Source organism: Colletotrichum fructicola, assembly GCF_000319635.2.
Source record: "Colletotrichum fructicola Nara gc5 chromosome Unknown KSG_Nara_v1_contig10, whole genome shotgun sequence".
NCBI lineage: Eukaryota > Fungi > Ascomycota > Sordariomycetes > Glomerellales > Glomerellaceae > Colletotrichum > Colletotrichum fructicola.
Window position 1 is genome coordinate 811,652 of NW_027094060.1, and position 17,343 is coordinate 828,994.

The window sequence follows — 17,343 nt, forward strand, 5'->3', positions numbered from 1 at the left end:
GACTCCGCGTACCATTTTACGTACCTTGCTGTGGCTGCGTATCTCTGACGGCCAGTCGTCCCATCATCCTCTTTGATTCGGTCGTTTCTTCAATTTACTTTACTGGTCTTCTTTATGAGCGTTTTGTGTATGGGATATGCAGACCGGCGGAGTATATGCCATTCTTAGTGGTATTCCATGTCTCGCCCATCTTCCAAGGCAAAGGGTCCCTTTCACCGTCTTGTCTCTAGTGGCCTTCCTTTTTCGAGGCAATCCTCCTTTTTTTTTTTTTTTTTTTTTTTTTTTCCATGTCCATCGCCTGTTCTATCATTTCCATATAAAGTGTGAAACCCCTACCAGTCAAATCTCCTGAGAAGATCCCCTGCGTTTGCCTGGGTGTGATGATTTCGGAGCTTGCAAGTCAAACTGACGTATCGTGGAGGCATTGGTTGTTTTTTTCTCCATCCTTCTCACATTCGCTGTCTCTGCCTCCTCTCGCTCCCATCTCTCCAACAAGTCAGAAATCCGGTCGTTTCTGTCTCGAACCGGCCGACTTCCATCGTTTCATCCCTTCTTTTGCATCTGTCCCATTGGGCCCCATCTCGGTCGTGCGGTTACCTCGTTCCCAGTTGCATGCTACGCTACGGATATTTGCTACCGTGGAAGCGAGCAAGGCGGGAAAGAGGAGAAGGAACCGAGAGTGAGCAGAGAGGGAACGACCCTGTGACCTGAACTTCGGCGATCCGATAGAACCAGCAGTGCGCACAGGCTGTTGGTCCTGTGTTCGTTTTTTCTGGCGTCAGCCGTGGTCTCTCGTTGAGCTCTTGACATCTGCGCCTCGGCTTGCAGTTCACAGTTCGGATTGGTGGTGTGTGTGTTGTGACCGTGGCCCTTGCCTGTCGTTCAGCTTGCCGCCCGTCCTTCAACGATTTACACTTTTCCACAGCCCGCCCCTCGTCATTCTTCGACTGTTGTCCTCTTGGTGGTCTAAAAAAAAAATCCCCGAAAAAGACAAGAGGCTGGGCGGGATCAGGACCAGGAATCAGGAACGAACGAACAGACTGCCTAGAGTGGGTGGACGGACCCAACACTCGTCCCTTGTTCCTGGGCTAGAACACGAGCAGACAAGAGGCAACGAGAGGCAGGCACATCTGACTTTGTCCTCACATTCGGACACGCACCCTTCACTATTTTTTCGTCGTCGAGGTCGAGGCAGGCACATTTCCAGAGTGCAGTGCATTGCGCAGGCGCTGCTTCCCAACTCGTTGACGGCATCGCTGCACCTCGTCCATGGTGCATCCCTCCCCAAACCCGTCATAGCTGCCACACTTAAACCTTTCCACACCCTGAAACAGTCTCTCCCTCTACCCACACCCGCTCTTTACGCCGCATAGCCATACGTCTATACCATTCATACCTTACTCTTACTATCGACCGTACCACTTCACCTACCTCAACTGTCTGTCTCTAAACACACATTACCTATTACGCATCCACACTTCACGCTCCTTCTGTGTGGTCTCTTCACTGCACGTCTGACCTTTTCTTACCTTCCCTTACCTCACGGACACTGGCCGCTTTCTCATCTATATCCGGGTCGAAGTTAGACTGATTTCCATTTCCATTCCCATCCCCACGCCCGCGCACCCGCCTCTACACACACGTACGTCTACACGCAAAGCCTCGTTCCGATCTCAGCCCAGCCGGACCCTTTTCTTTTTGGTTTTGGCTTGTTTGCCTGCCTACCGCCTGCCCGCGCCTCTGGGACATCTGCCAGAAAGTCCCCACAGCTTCTTCTCGTCAGGACCCACGGCCGTGTGTGCAGAAAGGGCCCCAAGGTCCAAGGTCTCTCTTGCTTAACCTGCAAGGTCAAGGCAAGGTCCAGGTCACGGGCTCCGGTAGACGAGACGAGACCCAAGACGGGCAGAACACTCCCAGTCACCAAAGGCGGAGCGCTCCCTCGGGAAACATCCACCCATCCTCTGCTCTTCCACTTTCACAGGCCCGGGGTCTGTTCCCCATTACAATTACCTTGTCTCGCCTGCCTTTCACTCCCCGTCTCCTTCCTTTTCGCCCCTCCCAATCTGCAGATCCAGCAGATCGTCTGAATAACAAGGGCCCCCTCTGGAGTCTGGATCAAAACCACCACGCTCCCTCCCGTCCCCTCCCTCTTCCTTTCCACTTTGACTCTAGGCCCTCGTCTTGTCCAAGCCGTGCTTGATACCTGTTACCTTGGCCTCACCAGAGTCTATTATACCCCCGACATCAAACCGACACATTGCAGGACAATGAACGGACACGCTGCCTCCAAGGTGTCGCTATCACACGAAGAGGGTATGGGTCTGTTGGACGAGAAGACGTTGTCCGACGTCGAGAGCGAGAGCGGTAGGGCCGACCTCGAAGTCCGCTTCGCGATACCGCGATGGTCGACACTAGCAAGAGGCGTCGTTGGCTACGTGCGGGCCGTGCCATGGAGGGTCACGCTTATTCGAAGCCTCATCTTCCTACTGCCCAGTTTCGTTCAGAGCCGGTTTACAAGAGAACGGAGTCGTCCCGAGAAGCTGTTCCCGACGTCATACCTCGACGGCATGCGAGGACTCGCCGCGCTATTCGTCTTCTTCTGCCACTACTTTTACCAAGCCTTCATCATCGCCGAGGGCTGGGGTTCATCAGAGAAGAACTACCACATTCTCAAGCTGCCATTCCTCCGACTCTTCTACCAGGGCCCGCCAGCCGTCTGCCTGTTCTTCGTCATCTCCGGATATGCACTTTCACTGAAACCGATCAAGCTCATCCGGAGCCAAAAATGGGATGAGTTCTCCGCGACAACGACATCCCTCATCTTCCGCCGATTCATCAGACTCTACATGCCCACGGCGATTTCCACCTTTGGTATCATGCTCATGCTGCAGATGGGCGTCTACGAATGGACGAGAGACTTTGCCATCGATCGCAAGTGGCACAAGAACGTCATGGAACCTCACCCCAAGCCATTGGATACGTTCTCCGAGCAAATTTGGGATTGGGTGTGGAGCATGTTCAACTTTGTTCACGTCTTCGGCTGGGAGCGGTTTGGTGGAAGCACATGTAAGTTGGACGCTGAGATGCACGTTGACACGACACTGACGCACTGTAGCCTACGACGTCCATCTCTGGACTATTCCGGTTGAGTTCCGCTGCTCGATGTACCTGTTCGTCACTCTCATCGGTCTGGCCCGTGTTCGCACAGGACTTCGCTTCCTTTTCCTCTGGGGAATCATCGCCTTCACCTACCGCAACAACCGCTGGGAACTACTCCTTTTCTACTTTGGTATGATGCTCGCTGAATACGACCTCATCCTCGGAAACCACAACAACAACCAGCCGCCCGCTGCTCTGCCGTTGAACGAGGCGCCGCCGCAAAAGAGCAGGTTCAAGGGTTTCCTTTGGGCGATGTTGAGCATTCTCGCTCTGTACCTCATGTGCCAGCCTGATATCAACTACGATGTCACTCCTGGCTGGGTCTGGCTTTGCTCCTTCATTCCCAAGTGGTGGGAGGAGGAAGGTTACCGCTTCTGGCAGTCCATTGGATCTGTTCTCTTCGTTCTCGCCGTCAGCCATTCGCCAAGATGGAAGTCCTTCTTCAACACCGCGCCCGTCCAGTACTTCGGAAAGATCAGCTACGCTCTCTACCTCATGCACGGCCCAGTGATGCACACTGTCGGCTACACCATTGAGAGATTCGTTTACAGCCGCACGGGTATTGAGGGATACTGGTACAACACCGGCTTTGTCATTGGGTCTTTCGGATGCATCCCCGCAGTTATTTGGGCCGCGGACGTTTTCTGGCGGCTCTTTGATATCCCGACGGTGCGGTTCGCAAAGTGGTTTGAAACAAAGTGCGCCATCAAGCAACAGTAAAGAGAAGGAACAAAGACGGCGCTTGCGCGTCTGCACATATGTCTGCGACAAACGCTCAATAATGAGCTGGGTCTGGAAAGTCGGTATGGGAATCGACTAATAATAGCATGACAACGGCGTTTTATATCATACGGCATTATTACTATACCTGGCGTCGGGAATTTTTATTTTTATGGGGGCAGGGGTTTAGCCAACCTTTTTTGGCATGTTATAGATAGGCATCTCAGCAGGAATGCACCTTTCAGAGCCACATGACGGACTTGAGAAATGTACAGAAGAGTACCAGAGAATGTGGACAACGTATCAGATATGGTAGATGCAGCCGAAAAAGAATACTCTTCCGACCGAGGGGTATCAAATTCATTCCTTTTTTCTTTTCTTGAACCTTGATCTAAATCTCCAACAAGATGTCTCAACCAATCATGCTCCTCTTACGGCCCCTCATCCTGACGTCTTCGAGCTTCTTGAGAGTCGTGGAGGCCTGCTTGTATGATGCGCGATAGGCGTCCAGCAGATCCTGGAAATATTCCTCGGCGCGGGGATGCGTGCTGCCGAAAGCGCGCTCGAGGACATAGAGATCGACCGCGCGGTCCTCGTCGGAGGTGCTCTGGCTCGCCAATCCAAAGTCGATGATGAAGATCTCCCCGTCCAATTTCGAGGCCTCCTCCCCGTTTGTGGTAGTGGCAGCAGGCTTTGGCGGGCGGAGCATCATGTTGGATGTGGTGAGGTCCCCGTGCACGATCCCGATCTTGTGCATCTTGCCGACGGCGGCGCCCATCCTCCTCATCAGGTTCTTGATGTCTGCGGCGTCTCGTCGCGGGGCTGCGGCGGCGGCCTTTTCTTCTGGTGTTGCTGTTGCTTTTTGTGTGTCCGCCATGACCTTATCATCTGTCTCTTCCTCGGGAACTCCAGCCAGGCGCTGGCTGGGAACGACGGAGTCGAGCCACTCGTTGATGCGCACGCGGACGGGGGCGCCCGGGATCCACTCGAGCATGATCCAGCCGGCGGCCTCGTCGAGGGCGTAGAGGGCGGGGACGGGGCAGCCCTCGCGGCGGCATTTCGCGAGGACGCGGGCCTCGGCGAGGATGCGGGCGCGGGTGAGGCGGGCGTCGAGGGTCGGATGACGGTAGGGCTTCGGAGGCCGGTATTTGAGGGCGGACGGGGTGGAGGGGGCGAGGAAGGTGGTTTTGTAGAGGCGGGCTTCGGCGCCTTGGGTGATGAGCTCTGGCGCGGAGGAGGAGGGGTGGGTTAGGAGCGGGGGGAGGGGGAATTGTGTCGGTTGTGGTGTGGCCATTGTGCCTGTGTGTGCGTGTGGTTTGGTGAGGGTGGGTGGCGGAGGAGGAAGAAGAGGGGTGTGGATGTCGGTGGCTAGCAGCTGGATTGGCGTGGTTTGGGAATATCTTCAATTTTGCGGCACACCTGTACGGGCGGGCTCGGCGAGGAAAGTTTGGAGGGGTAAAGGTGCGGGTGCCTTGGCGGGGGTGTGGTTTGGTGGGCAGACCGCCTGCCGCGAGAGGGGATTCTGCCAGCTGCCGTCGCTCAAGGGCCGTTTCTGGGGACGGGACGGACGGGTTTCGTAGCGCGCGGCGGGCCGGGCCCTGTGCGTGAAGCTTCACTTCCGTTCCGGGTGTTTCTTCTTGGCGGGCAAAATTTCCGCTGTAATCTATTCACGACTTTCCCCAAGTGTTCTGGAACATGCACATTGGAAGTGTTTGCTCATCTGCAGGTAACGCAGCGGCAGCTGCTGTTGAGCGCTTCTGAGAAGCAAGCGTGAGGTTTGGGAGAGCGACCGCAGTTGACATCCAACAGCCAAGATGCAAGATGAACCAATGCCCAGCGTCAACGGGACTGAAGTTTGATCTACTTCTTCAAGTACATGAAGGTGGGATGCGCCTAGCCTTTGAGTGAAGGCCGTAAGAAGGGCACCAGTGTGTCATCAACAAATCTCAATTCCGAGTCGCAAAGATGACCCAATCCGTGCTTTCACGCGATCATCAATCTCAGATAACGAAGCAAGCTGCAAGTCTTTTCTCATCTTTCAACACCAACCGGCCCATTCGGCTCCTCCGCCGCTACCTATTGCCGCACATCGCGCGCGAGAGCAGACGAGCAATGTCCTGCATCGGTTCACACTGGGGCCAGGCTTCCCGATATGCAGCCCAGCGGCCCAGCAGCCACACCACCACGACCATCCGCAGGCAGGCGAGCCAACGATACAAGCAGGCCACCAATCACCTCCGTCTACCAAAGTCTTCGGTGGCGGCCGAGAGGTGCTGAGAGGGGCAAATGCTTCCCTTTCGCATATCCGCTCTGGTGATATGCAGGCCAGGGTCGGTTCTCTTACGCCTTCGGGCAGCTGCTGTTGGAAGACTATCCCGTGCTGCCCGCTTCCTCGTCCCGAAAAATTGCGCAGTTCTAGCTGGACCCTTGGAAGACTTCAATTCGAAGTGGGAGAATGTGCAACGTTTGGAAGGCGATTAGAACGGGCAGGCTGTGCTTACGGAGGGGAGGGCAAAATATCGACTATGCTCCATTGAGTCGCATGCATCCTCGCATCTGACAGACCCGACCCTGTCGAGGTTTGCTTACATTGCCCTCCAATCCCTCATCTCTGGGTCTTCTGTATTTGCCCACCTCTGGTTTCCCGGTCTCACCCTCTTCACAATCTGGTGTAGCCTTCCGCCGGTCGCACCAAGGACAATGGGCTCCTAAGCCTCGTCGCGGAACACACGACGTCTCTTTTTTGCTACACCACACCCTAGCTGGCCGAGCTGTCGTCTCTGTGCCCTTTCTTTCGCAGACTCAAGACTCTCTGTGCTGATCGAAAAGAAAAGCGCCCATACCCCAGAAGACGAAATGGCGGCATTTCTGGTGGTCGCTGCGCTGGCCGTCTGCGCCGGCGCGGCCGCCGGACAGAGACGGTACGCCGCCGTCGACATGTCACCAGCAGGCGGTGGCGGCGCCCTCGTCCCGCGTTTCTTCATCGACGAGCCCCGTCTCGTGGCCCGCGACGGGGCTCCTTGTCCCGCGAATGCGCATTCATGTAAGACTCCCGCAAAACATCCTGAGACGAAGACCACGAAATGGAGAGGCCGGTTCTGACAGATTGAGATGTGATATAGGCCTCGACATAGGCTTCCCGAACCAATGCTGCTCCAACGAGAACTACTGCTATGTCAAGCCGAACGGGGACCCGTGGTGCTGCCAGATCGGCTCCAACTGCGACTCAAAATGCTCCGCCTCGCAGTACCAATGCACCACCGTCGTCCCCGTCACGATAACACCTACCACCACCGGCGACCCGACGGTCACGTCCTCCACCGTGCCCGCCTGCTGCTACCGAGGCTGCCCCTCAACCTTCAACTTCCGCTGCGCAGACCAATTCGGCGGCGGCTGCTGTCCGTACGGCAACACCTGCGCCTCCTCCAAGCAGTGCATCCAGACCATCTCCGCCACGCCGTCCTCCACCGCCGGCGGCCTCACCCCCGCGGACCCGGGCTGCACCGCGACCACCCAGCACGCCTGCGCCGACGGCCAGGGCTGCTGCGACGACCTCATGCACTGCACCAGCGTCTCCGGCACCGCGGCCTGCGCGCCGGGGAACCCCACCGCCACGGACGTGACGTACGACCCGGACAGCAACGGCGGCGGCGGTGGGCTGTCAGCGGGCGCGAAGGCGGGCATCGGCGTGGGCGTGTCTGTGGTCGGTCTCGCGCTCGTCGGCGTCCTCGCGTGGTTCTGCCTCGTCCGCCGCCGTCGTCGCCGCGGGGCCACCACCATGACGGCCTCATCCCAGCGCAGCGGCGGCGGCGGCGGCGGCGGGGCAGCAGCGTCCTCGCGCCCGGGACGCAGCGCGCGCGCCATGTCGGAAGTAACATCCGGCTCGCGGCCGACGGCGCGCCGCGGCGCGACGCAGGATTACTTCGGCCCAAACGCCGTGGCGGGGCCGTACACGGAGACGGAGACGGTGGCGTCCGCCGAGGGGGCGGCGACGGTCGCATCGTCGCCGGGCCGGCACCGCGGCGTGCCGCTGCAGGCGCACTCGCCGAGCGACGTCGTGGCGCCGGTGGAGATCGACTCGCGCGTGAAGAGGGGGGCGCCGGCCGCGGTCACGTCTGTGTCGCAGCAGGCGCTGGCTCCGTCCTCGCCGCCGACGACGGAGGGGCGGTTCGAGTTGTACGGGAGCGAGATGCCGAGTCCGACGTCGCCGGGGATGCCGTCGCCGCCGCTGATGACGCCGAGCGCGAGGAGCGTTAGTATGATGGAGAGGTCGCCGATCGACAGGTCGCCTGGACCGGCGCCGAGCCCGGAACCACGGCGGCGGTGAGAAGGGTTGAGGAGTTGACTGACGCTGTATGTTTTCTCTCTGTTCTCGTGTTCATATCTGTCCTCTTGAGACGCCTGAATTGAAGTAATAAAAGAGCGACGGTACAATTTTTGTTACACGATTTCCCCCTGGCGTGATGCCTTCAGAAATTCTCTCTTTTGTAAGAATACTTATTATGCGATGACGAGTGGTAGGAAACCTTTTTGGTGTGAAGAGCAACTCCGCTTGACCGACCGTTTCCTTGGAAAAAATAACAAAAAACGATAGACATTGATCCTTCGTGTCACATCCCTGCCCTCCGCGAACGCCAAACAGTATGAAGGATGCAAATGAAGACTGGAAGAAGCGATGATGACCGCATGCGAGTCTAAGAAAGATGAAGAAAGAAGAAGAAACCCCAAGACGACCAGAAACACCAAACACGAGACACCGATCCCCTTCAGAAGTTGTAGGCACACACGCATAGCTCAGCAAACGACGCCGCCAAAGGGCGCGCACGTCCGCAGATCCTTGACCAGGTCCTCGACGCTGCTGAGATGGCGGCCCAGCAGCTCCTGCTTCTCCTCTGTGGTCAGGGTGTCGGCGGACTCGCTGCCGGCGCGACTCCTTGCGTAGTGCTGGGCATCCGAGGCGGTGGAGTTGCCGCCTGCGAAGGCGCCGGCGAGCTTGCTGGGGCTGCGCTGGTGGATCACGGGGACGGAGGCGCGGGCGTCGGCGCGCGGGATGGAGGGGACCTCGGGCATGAGGTAGAAGTAGAGGAACTCGACGAGCTTGAGCTTGACCTCGCGGGCGGTGGAGCGGGACTTGAAGAGGGAAGTGACGGTGAGGAGGCCGTCGAGGGCCTCGAAGGTGCGCGTGTTCAGGGGGGTGTCGATGAGAGCGACAACGAGGACGAGAAGGGTCGCGGATTGGATCGCCGGGCAGTTGACGGGTTCGAGGAGGTCGAGGAGGAGCTGTGCGGGGGGGTCAGCTTGTGAAATTTGGAAGGGGCGTTGGGATCAGACATACGTTCATATTTTGTTCTCTCGAGAAGAGTGCCTTGCTTGGTGGGTGGAGGAGCAGCACGCCTTGGATCAGATCCAGCGAGCTGAGGATGAGGAGGTCATTCTGGCCATCGGCGCCCTTGCCCATGAGGCGGTCAAGGGTGTTGATGAGGCGGAGGGCAACGTTCCACTCGAAACCCTCCTGCAGCTTGAAGAACTCGCGGAAGGCCAGGTCGTCGGACAGGTCGGACAGAGACTTGCCGCTCGACCGGGCGGACTCATCGTCAGTCGCCGGCGACTTTGATGACCTTGACGGCGCTGAGAGGCAGATCTGGGCGAGGAGGCCTTCTACCTGGCGCAGGCCCTTGCGGACCTTGGGGCCATCGTAGGAGGAGAGGGAGTCGAAGGCGAGGCTGAGGAGGTTCTCCATGTTTGAATATCGGTGGTCGTGACGATGTTTGTGAGGAGGCCGCCGTGGCTTGGTGGCTGATGTGCTGCAGTGGACGGGGTTGGTCTCGAGCGCGCGGAACGGACTGAACAAAAGAGACGATGCGATTATCTGTCGATGCGATTATCGATAACAATTGAGTGACGCCGGACTGGGATCGGAGTCTGACGGCAGCAGCAGCACACGCCGGAAAGTTGATAATGCAGAAAAACAACAAGAACAAAAACCGACGAGAACACAAGTCCTCTGGGGGTTGTGGGGATATCACGATCGGATGACTGGAAAGTGCCGGAAGGGGAAAAAAGAAGAAGGAAGAAGCGCACAAGGTGATGGATCGCGCGGCGCAAGTAATAAGCATATGAGAGAGACAGCAGCGGCAGCGACAAGGACGTCGGTAGCTGATTGCCGTGTGGACAGGTGTGGATGTTTGTGTTGCGACCCGACGATTAATGCCCCGGCAACCGGGTCGATCTCCAAGGCGTTGGGATGGGGATTTAGCGTGGCCCTGCAGAGGAAAGCGAGCTTCTGTTTGGCCCAAACAGCGTGACGAGTCACCACACACACCGTTAGCTACGAATAAGCGGGTCGATCACCGTAGGCACCTCTGCGTTGGCGCATTGCGGGGGGGCCCGGCCCGGCATTCAAGCTTGGGATTTCAGGGTCAAGGTCTTTTGTTGTTTGTCGCTGCTACCTTGCCGTTTGACTTTGTTCTGGGCAGGCGATTAGGTATTGAGATAAGAATAAGCGAGTTCCTTTTTGGAGGATTCGAGCTTTCTACCTTGTCGTGTAACAGCTGCCCTCTGCCCTCGGCATGTCTGCTGCGATCTTCGGAGACTACCCAAGCCGGCCACATGTCCACGGTCCTATCAACCGGCCTTGGTTCTGCAGGAGGCGTCGGTCTGTCGCAGCGGCAGCGGATGCTTAAGAGCGGCACATATGGCAGATGAAACCTGACGGCGCGAGGGGATGGCACATTTCAGCGTCTTGGAATCCACGTTGGCAGCGACGAGCCACGGCGGCATCGCGACCCGGTTGGCAGGATGCGAGGTGAAGGCATGAACAACGGCAGGGCAGGGCACGCCAGGAGGGGTTCATCGGAGTGTTTTACGTGCCATCCGAGAGTGCTTAGCGGAAGTTGAGGCTAGCGACTCTGTCTTCTAGAAGCCCAATCCCGTCTACTGCAGACGTCTGGCGTCTGTCTGTCTCCCTCCTCCCACCGCAGCCGTCGCTTCTTAAGACGAAGCCTTCGCACGAACCTCTTGCTGTCTTTACTAGCCGTAGTTCTTCTCTCTGCCCTCTTTCTATTACACCTCTGCGCGGACAGCTCAGCTCACCGAAGCAGCCACCCGAGAAACCCGAGTTTATCCATCTCCGGAATTTCATCAATTTACTCTTCACAACTCGCACTTCGGAGCAAAGTCCGCCATTCCCTCTGGATTTCGGTCTCTACCAAACCCCGACCCCAGCAATACCCAAGCTGCCGCCTGCGAATTGATGACGTCTGCCAGATTTCGCCCCAACCCAAAGTCCAACATCTCCCCACAATCAATCGATAAGAGCTCCAACAACGCGGCAGGTCCCGTCAACACCTGCAACTGCTGCTGCATGTTCAAGGTCGGTAAGCTGCGGTCTGTTGGCATGTGATTGCTCCTTTGCTCTCTTGCCTGTTTTCATTGCGTCTGCCTACCTACAGATACAGGACTTGCTAGGACTGCCAGCCAAGAAGAGCTGCCTGGCCCCAGTTCTCCAGCGGAAAGCTTCAACAAAGCAAGGATCAGTGATCCAGCTGCCTCATCCCTTTGCTCCAACCCTGGCTCTCCCTACCTTACGACAACGCAAGAGTCCTCTGCACAAAATCATGACGGCCTACATCCCAATTACCCCTGCCAAAGGACACCATGCAGACGGACAAATACGGCGTTCTCAAGCAAAAGGAACGATACGTGCATACGCGGACAAGCAGAAATCCCCACCTCCCAACAAATCAGACCTCCTACCGGGGTACGGGAAAAACAGCTGCCCACAAGCTTGGATGAACAGAGTGGTGACGTTGACACGAGCTGACCAACAGCGAACAGCATAACCACCGCCGGCTGACCACCACCACCACCACTACCACGACCGATCCCACCTCCTCCGCAGCCCACCGGGGAAAGGAGCTCCACCAAGCTACCCACCACGCGAGCTCTGCTGAGCTCCGGCCCGTGGTAGAAGCTACTGCTGTCTCTCCTGCGGCTGCCACGGCGGCTGTTCCAGATCCAGGCGCCGCCACCCATAAGAAGCCACGCATCTTCCGGTCCGCCTTTGCAAAGAGGCTCCCTTTCACGATGGGCGTGCCTAACGACAGCTCTCCAACAAGCGACCCAGGCACCAAACCCTCAGATCCTTCAAATAACCCCTCCTTCCCCTCCTCTCCGCCAAACGCCATACCCCCACGCAGATCTTCAACGAGCCACTCGTCTTCTTCCTCAACAACTGCCGCCGCCGCCGCAACGGTTCCCTCCTCTCTATCTGCCCAAGCCACGGCGTCCGTGCCGACGACATCGTCCAAAGCACCCCTCCGCACCGTCCCCGAAACCGACTGGCTCAACCGCGCCGCCTCCGTCAGCTCCCGCACCCACAAGCACTCCCATTCTTCCTCCTCCCACCGCCGCCGTCCCTCCGGCGCACTCACGACAACCTCCTTCACCGTCACGATGCAGCCTCCTCCGCCCCCCGACCCCTCGCGCTACGCGACCGCCGACCTCAACTTCACTCGCAAGGCCTGGCCCGAGGAGAAGGACAAGGTCATCACCGGCCCCTTCGACTACCTCTTCGCCCATCCGGGCAAGGACTTTCGCGCCCAGCTTATCCAGGCCTTCAACATCTTCCTTGATGTCCCCCAGTCCAGCCTCGACGTCATCACAAACGTCGTCGGCATGCTCCACACGGCCTCCCTTCTCATCGACGATGTCGAGGACTCGTCCTCCCTGCGCCGCGGCCTGCCCGTCGCCCACAACATCTTTGGTGTGGCCCAGACCATCAACTCGGCCAACTACATCTACTTTTGCGCTCTGCAGGAGGTCCAGAAGCTTAAGAACTCCAAGGCAATCTCAATCTTTGCGGAAGAGCTCGTCCACCTGCACCGCGGCCAGGGCATGGATCTCTTTTGGCGCGACACCCTCACCTGTCCCACCGAGGAGGACTACCTCGAGATGGTCGGCAACAAGACGGGCGGCCTCTTCCGCCTTGGCATCAAGCTCATGCAGGCCGAGTCTCGCAGCCTCACGGACTGCGTCGACCTCGTCAACATCATGGGCCTCATCTTCCAGATCCGCGATGACTACATGAACCTCTCCAGCCAGGAGTACTCGGACAATAAGGGCATGTGCGAGGACCTGACGGAGGGAAAGTTCAGCTTCCCCATCATCCACAGCATCCGCTCTGACCCCTCCGACCTGAAGCTCATCAACATCCTCGGCCAGAAGACGAACGACGTCGAGGTCAAGCGCTACGCCGTGTCGCGCATGGAGAGCACCGGCAGCTTCGACTACACCAAGCAGGTCGTAGGCGTGCTCATCGACCGCGGCCGGAAGCTGGCGGACGACATTGACGAGGGACGGGGTCTGAACAAGGGCATCCACATGATTCTGGATAAGATGATCATCTGAAGACTTTTGTGCCATTGAAGAGATAAATCAGGGGCTTTTGGGGGGTTTAGGAATGGAAACGTCATACCCGGGGGGTTTAATGTCACGGAGCATTGGTCTGGGAAAGATAAGCCTGGTGTGTTTGCCTCGCAGATTTTCCTCGCCCCCCTTGGTGTTGTTCAAGGGTGGGGGAGAAAGCACAGGATGGCATTTTCTTGGTGTTACAGAGAATCCCGGCTGGCACGCCGGACGGCTGCATTTAGACTTGGACCTGCAATTTAGGCAGTTACAGACATACACAGACGCGTGATGGGGGTAACGTTTCCCTCGGCGTCTGTGTTTATGGAAATGAACTTTTATGATGAGACGATCCCTTAACAGTATGCTATTGCCCCGTGTGAAAACAAGAGCAATGATGTCGACCTAATTCATCAAAATCACTAGGTACTCGAGCTTTGGTTTGAAGTATGTTCATGTCATTCATCATCATATAATACAATCCCAACCAGCTCGTTGGCTCATCACACACACAGAAAAACTCATAAAACCACACTCATTACGCAGGGCTCGTCGTGGCTCTCCTCTTGACGAGCCGAACCCACCTCCGCCTCCTCCACTCGCCCCTGCGCCCGGTGCCGTCCTCGCCCTCCTCCCAGCTCAGCGTCGGCGCCGCGGGCACCCTCGCCTTGCCCTTGGCCGTGGTGGGCGAGTCCATGACGCCGCCCGAGAAGCTCGAGTTCTCGTCGTACATGTCGTAGACCCAGCGCTCGCCCTCCGTCTCGACCTCGACGCCCGTGATGATGCGCTCCTCGACCCACTCCCTGCTCCAGAGGTCGAGCGCCCACTTCTTCTCGGACCACTCCCACCCGTCGGGCGGCAGGACGTCCTCGAAGAAGCGCGTGCCGCGGGGCCGCTCGCCCGCGATGCGCGGCTGGGAGAGCGGGTCGTACGGCGACGGGGAGAAGAGCCAGGGCTCCCACTCGTCGTGGGACTGGCGCTGCAGCTCGAAGATCTCGACTTCGCGGGTCTCCGGGGCCGAGTCGAGAATGATGTCGGCGGCGATCCAGGCCTCGACGCTCGAGCGGGCGAGGGGTTGGTGCGGGGCGACGTGGGTGTCGTGGGTGTGCGTGAGGAGCGGGGCGATGGCCGGGTGGCCGGAGAGGATGAGGCCCCAGCCTGCGACGAGGGCGATGAGGCGCCAGGGGAAGACGGAGGCGAAGGTCGTCATAAAGACTGTGGTGAGGGTCAGGGCGAGGAAGAGCGCCGAGGAGAGGGCTTCGTTGGAGAAGTTCGTGATGGGGAGGACGCTCGAGACGACGCTGTCGTGGGCGACGCAGAAGTCGTCCATCGAGTTCTGAAGGTCGCGCATGTTGCGGAAGAAGTCCTTGCTGAGCTCCTTGACCGGCTTGACGGTGCGCGCGGGGGCGAGCGGCGGGCCTTTCGGGGAGTAGCCGACGGACTGTTCGGAGGAGAGGGTGCCGGACGGCGGCGCCGGGTGGCGGGCGAGGAAATGGGGGATGAAGACTGCGAGTAGAAAGCCGGCGAGCGGGACGACTGCGAGGAGGTACGGGTCCAGGCAGACGAAGGTGTAGACGGCGAGGAGGGATAGTGTGTGTGTCGGACGGCGCCAGCTCAGCAGGCGGACAACGCGGGCTTGAAACTTGAAGACCACGCCGATGCGGGCGTTGAAGCGGCGGAAGTTGTTGGACATCGTCGTGATGTTGAAGTTTGGCCGCTGGGAGAAGGTAGAGGTCTTGTCCGCGGGGAAGCCCGGGGCCAGAGTGTCGTCGCCGGCGGCGAGGCCATCGGAGCTCTCGGGAATGACTTGCTGAAGGAGTCTAACAGTGTCAGTATGCCATTCTTGAAGAATCAACTTCTTCATGAAGACTTACCTTTCAACCAGGCGATCCTGAATGCTCGTCTTCTTGCTGAGATTATTCGCGATGCGCGAGCGCAGGCCGGACGGCGATTTCTTGGACGGGGTGGTGTCGTTGGCGTCGGAGTCCTGGGGCCACTCGTCTACGACGACGGTCGGAGGCGGCTGCCGCTGCTGCGGCGGCGAGCTATCGGATGTATCATCGCGGGAGATGAACAAATCGGCCGTGTATTCGTCCATGGTCACCGGTGCCGATGCCGTGACCGCAAGGATGTCGTTGGTGGGTGTAGACGGTGCGAGGCGGGATGCGCCAGCGAGTGTTTCGTTTGCTGGTGTTTGACGTTCTGGGGGGTCACGTCATCGTCTGGTGGCAGGCAGGCAGTTGCCCAGCGTGCACAGCTGTCGGGTCTTTCTCGAAGGTGCCCCTCTGTCGGTGCGCCGAAACTTGCGTGACCTGCAACTCGTATCTTTTCCGTCGGTGTCACGGCGTTTTCCAACCTAAGCATCAAGGTTGATGCGCCTGTGTTGGGGATGGAGCTGTGTGATGCGGATGAGCTGCTCCGGGGTAGGTTGCTGGCTGCAGGCAGAGGAGCTTCCCCAGCTGCATGTGATTAAGACATGAGGTGGTGTGGGTGCTGCTGGGTCCGGCGGCAGCGGCCTGGAGCGGAGTCTGCGGCAGTCGATTGGCATCTGGCAGTTTGCGGCGGTTGACATCACATGCGCCAGCGCCAGCACCAACCAGCGTGAGCTCAACCCTGAGCTGCTGCACCTGCCACCGTAGGTAAGCAACCTGCCATCCAGCGTAAGTATTTTTCATGAGAGATGTCGCAGCAGTTGCATGCATCAGGCTGTGTCCAGTCGGCGTTAGCATCCAACGGCCGCACCTATATGACGGATACCGGTGCTTGTGTTGAGTATCATGCATTTCCTCAAGCTCACCAGTCTCCGCATCCGCGACCAAATACCCGGACGAGGATGTTGGTGTCACCCACTACCAGCATAAATAATTAACCCCAGATAGGGACACTGGCGCAGGACGGGTGTGGCTGACGAATTGGAGGGGATGCACCACGAGATCTGGCGGCGGGGTGTGGCCGATTGTTGAGCAGATCTCCGCTGAAGATGGCCCTCCATCTCAAATTACAGCGCCATTGCCATCCGAAGACACAAGACGATTGGCAGTCTTGCCTTTACGTGACGGAAATCGGCAGTTTCAGCCTCTGAGGCAACTGAAATACTTCGTCGTAGAGGTTGCAACCATTCAGTATCTGTAAATCTTGGTTGTTCATAAGGTACTGTCAACTGATTAGATAATTTGAATGAATCGACAAACGCCCTTCGCTGTGAAATCGCGATATGACCTCCATAGCCAACACGGGGCGGGAAATTGCGCCTGCTCCTAGACCGCTTCTCAAGTTGGCTAGTGTTTGCTTGGTAACACGTGCACTGGGGGTTGAAGGAATAAAGAAGCGCGGAGAATGCCTCTTTGACAGTCTGGCGTCTTCGACATGACAAGAGGAGGGCTTGAAAGGCACCACGGAAGAGGGCAAACGCCACGCTAGAAGAAAAAGGAGGCATCCGCCGACACCTGCTCGGGCCCCGTTATGGCCTTGCCCGGCCGCATGCCAGTCTAAGTCGATCGGGCCAAGGCTCATCGCTTCAACGAGGCGTACAGGAGTCTCCAGAGTTGCTCAAGGACAACGGCGTGCGGTCAGAGACGCCCCATCGCCTCATGGCGTGCGTGACACGGGAGTTAGCAACTGCTCGATGGGTTGAAGCTGCAGAAGCTGGGATCCTGCTGTAGCCCGCGCTCTCTGCTGGAATGGAGCCAGTCTGCTGGTGTTTCCCCTGGCTAAAAAGGGAAGCAGATCGCTGCGGCCGGAGCTTCTGCATACTGGCAAGAAGTACCTCTTAACACTTTTGACATCGACCGTGACGGGTGATTGTCTAGACCAGACCGGACCGTAGACGGCTTCAGTCATACGAAGTCAAGCTTCGAGACAGCTCAGGTGAGGCAAGCAAGGCAAGTGAAGGCCATCGACCAAGACGTACATAATCGACAAGGACCTGAGGACATTGAGAGCGCTGGGTGCCAACCAGCTGTGAGCGACCGAATGCGACGGTAACGCGTCGCCATGTAGATCTCGAATTTGATGGTTCGCATTGAGTGATGAGGGGTTCGAAACGAAAGCCGACGGGCC

The 17,343-nt window shown here is 58.1% G+C and overlaps 6 protein-coding genes across 6 annotated transcripts; 3 read left to right on the forward strand and 3 right to left on the reverse strand.

Annotated features, from left to right (window-relative positions):
- Nucleotides 1-2,267: 2,267 nt before the first annotated feature.
- Nucleotides 2,268-3,879, forward strand: CGGC5_v015738 (uncharacterized protein; the record flags this gene model as incomplete). Its single annotated transcript, XM_032020467.1, has 2 exons — nt 2,268-3,066; nt 3,116-3,879. 2 exons carry the CDS (start codon nt 2,268-2,270, stop codon nt 3,877-3,879), a joined length of 1,563 nt encoding a protein of 520 aa, XP_031882495.1.
- A 412-nt stretch (nt 3,880-4,291) lies between these two features.
- Nucleotides 4,292-5,173, reverse strand: BUD32 (EKC/KEOPS complex subunit BUD32; the record flags this gene model as incomplete). The annotated part of the gene is made up of 1 exon (XM_032020466.1): nt 4,292-5,173. One exon carries the CDS (start codon nt 5,171-5,173, stop codon nt 4,292-4,294), a length of 882 nt encoding a protein of 293 aa, XP_031882492.1.
- Nucleotides 5,174-6,735: 1,562 nt separating this feature from the next.
- CGGC5_v015740 (uncharacterized protein) lies at nt 6,736-8,206 on the forward strand (the record flags this gene model as incomplete). The annotated part of the gene is made up of 2 exons (XM_032020465.1): nt 6,736-6,922; nt 7,002-8,206. 2 exons carry the CDS (start codon nt 6,736-6,738, stop codon nt 8,204-8,206), a joined length of 1,392 nt encoding a protein of 463 aa, XP_031882493.1.
- A 467-nt stretch (nt 8,207-8,673) lies between these two features.
- Nucleotides 8,674-9,619, reverse strand: cdc14 (Cell division control protein 14; the record flags this gene model as incomplete). Its single annotated transcript, XM_032020464.1, has 2 exons — nt 8,674-9,159; nt 9,215-9,619. The coding sequence occupies 2 exons, from the start codon at nt 9,617-9,619 to the stop codon at nt 8,674-8,676; spliced, it is 891 nt and encodes a 296-aa protein (XP_031882491.1).
- A 1,512-nt stretch (nt 9,620-11,131) lies between these two features.
- GGS (Geranylgeranyl pyrophosphate synthase) lies at nt 11,132-13,287 on the forward strand (the record flags this gene model as incomplete). Its single annotated transcript, XM_032020463.2, has 3 exons — nt 11,132-11,255; nt 11,601-11,638; nt 11,716-13,287. 3 exons carry the CDS (start codon nt 11,132-11,134, stop codon nt 13,285-13,287), a joined length of 1,734 nt encoding a protein of 577 aa, XP_031882460.2.
- Nucleotides 13,288-13,822: 535 nt separating this feature from the next.
- Nucleotides 13,823-15,382, reverse strand: PEX29 (Peroxisomal membrane protein PEX29; the record flags this gene model as incomplete). The annotated part of the gene is made up of 2 exons (XM_032020462.1): nt 13,823-15,104; nt 15,159-15,382. The coding sequence occupies 2 exons, from the start codon at nt 15,380-15,382 to the stop codon at nt 13,823-13,825; spliced, it is 1,506 nt and encodes a 501-aa protein (XP_031882489.1).
- Between the last annotated feature and the right edge of the window lie 1,961 nt (nt 15,383-17,343).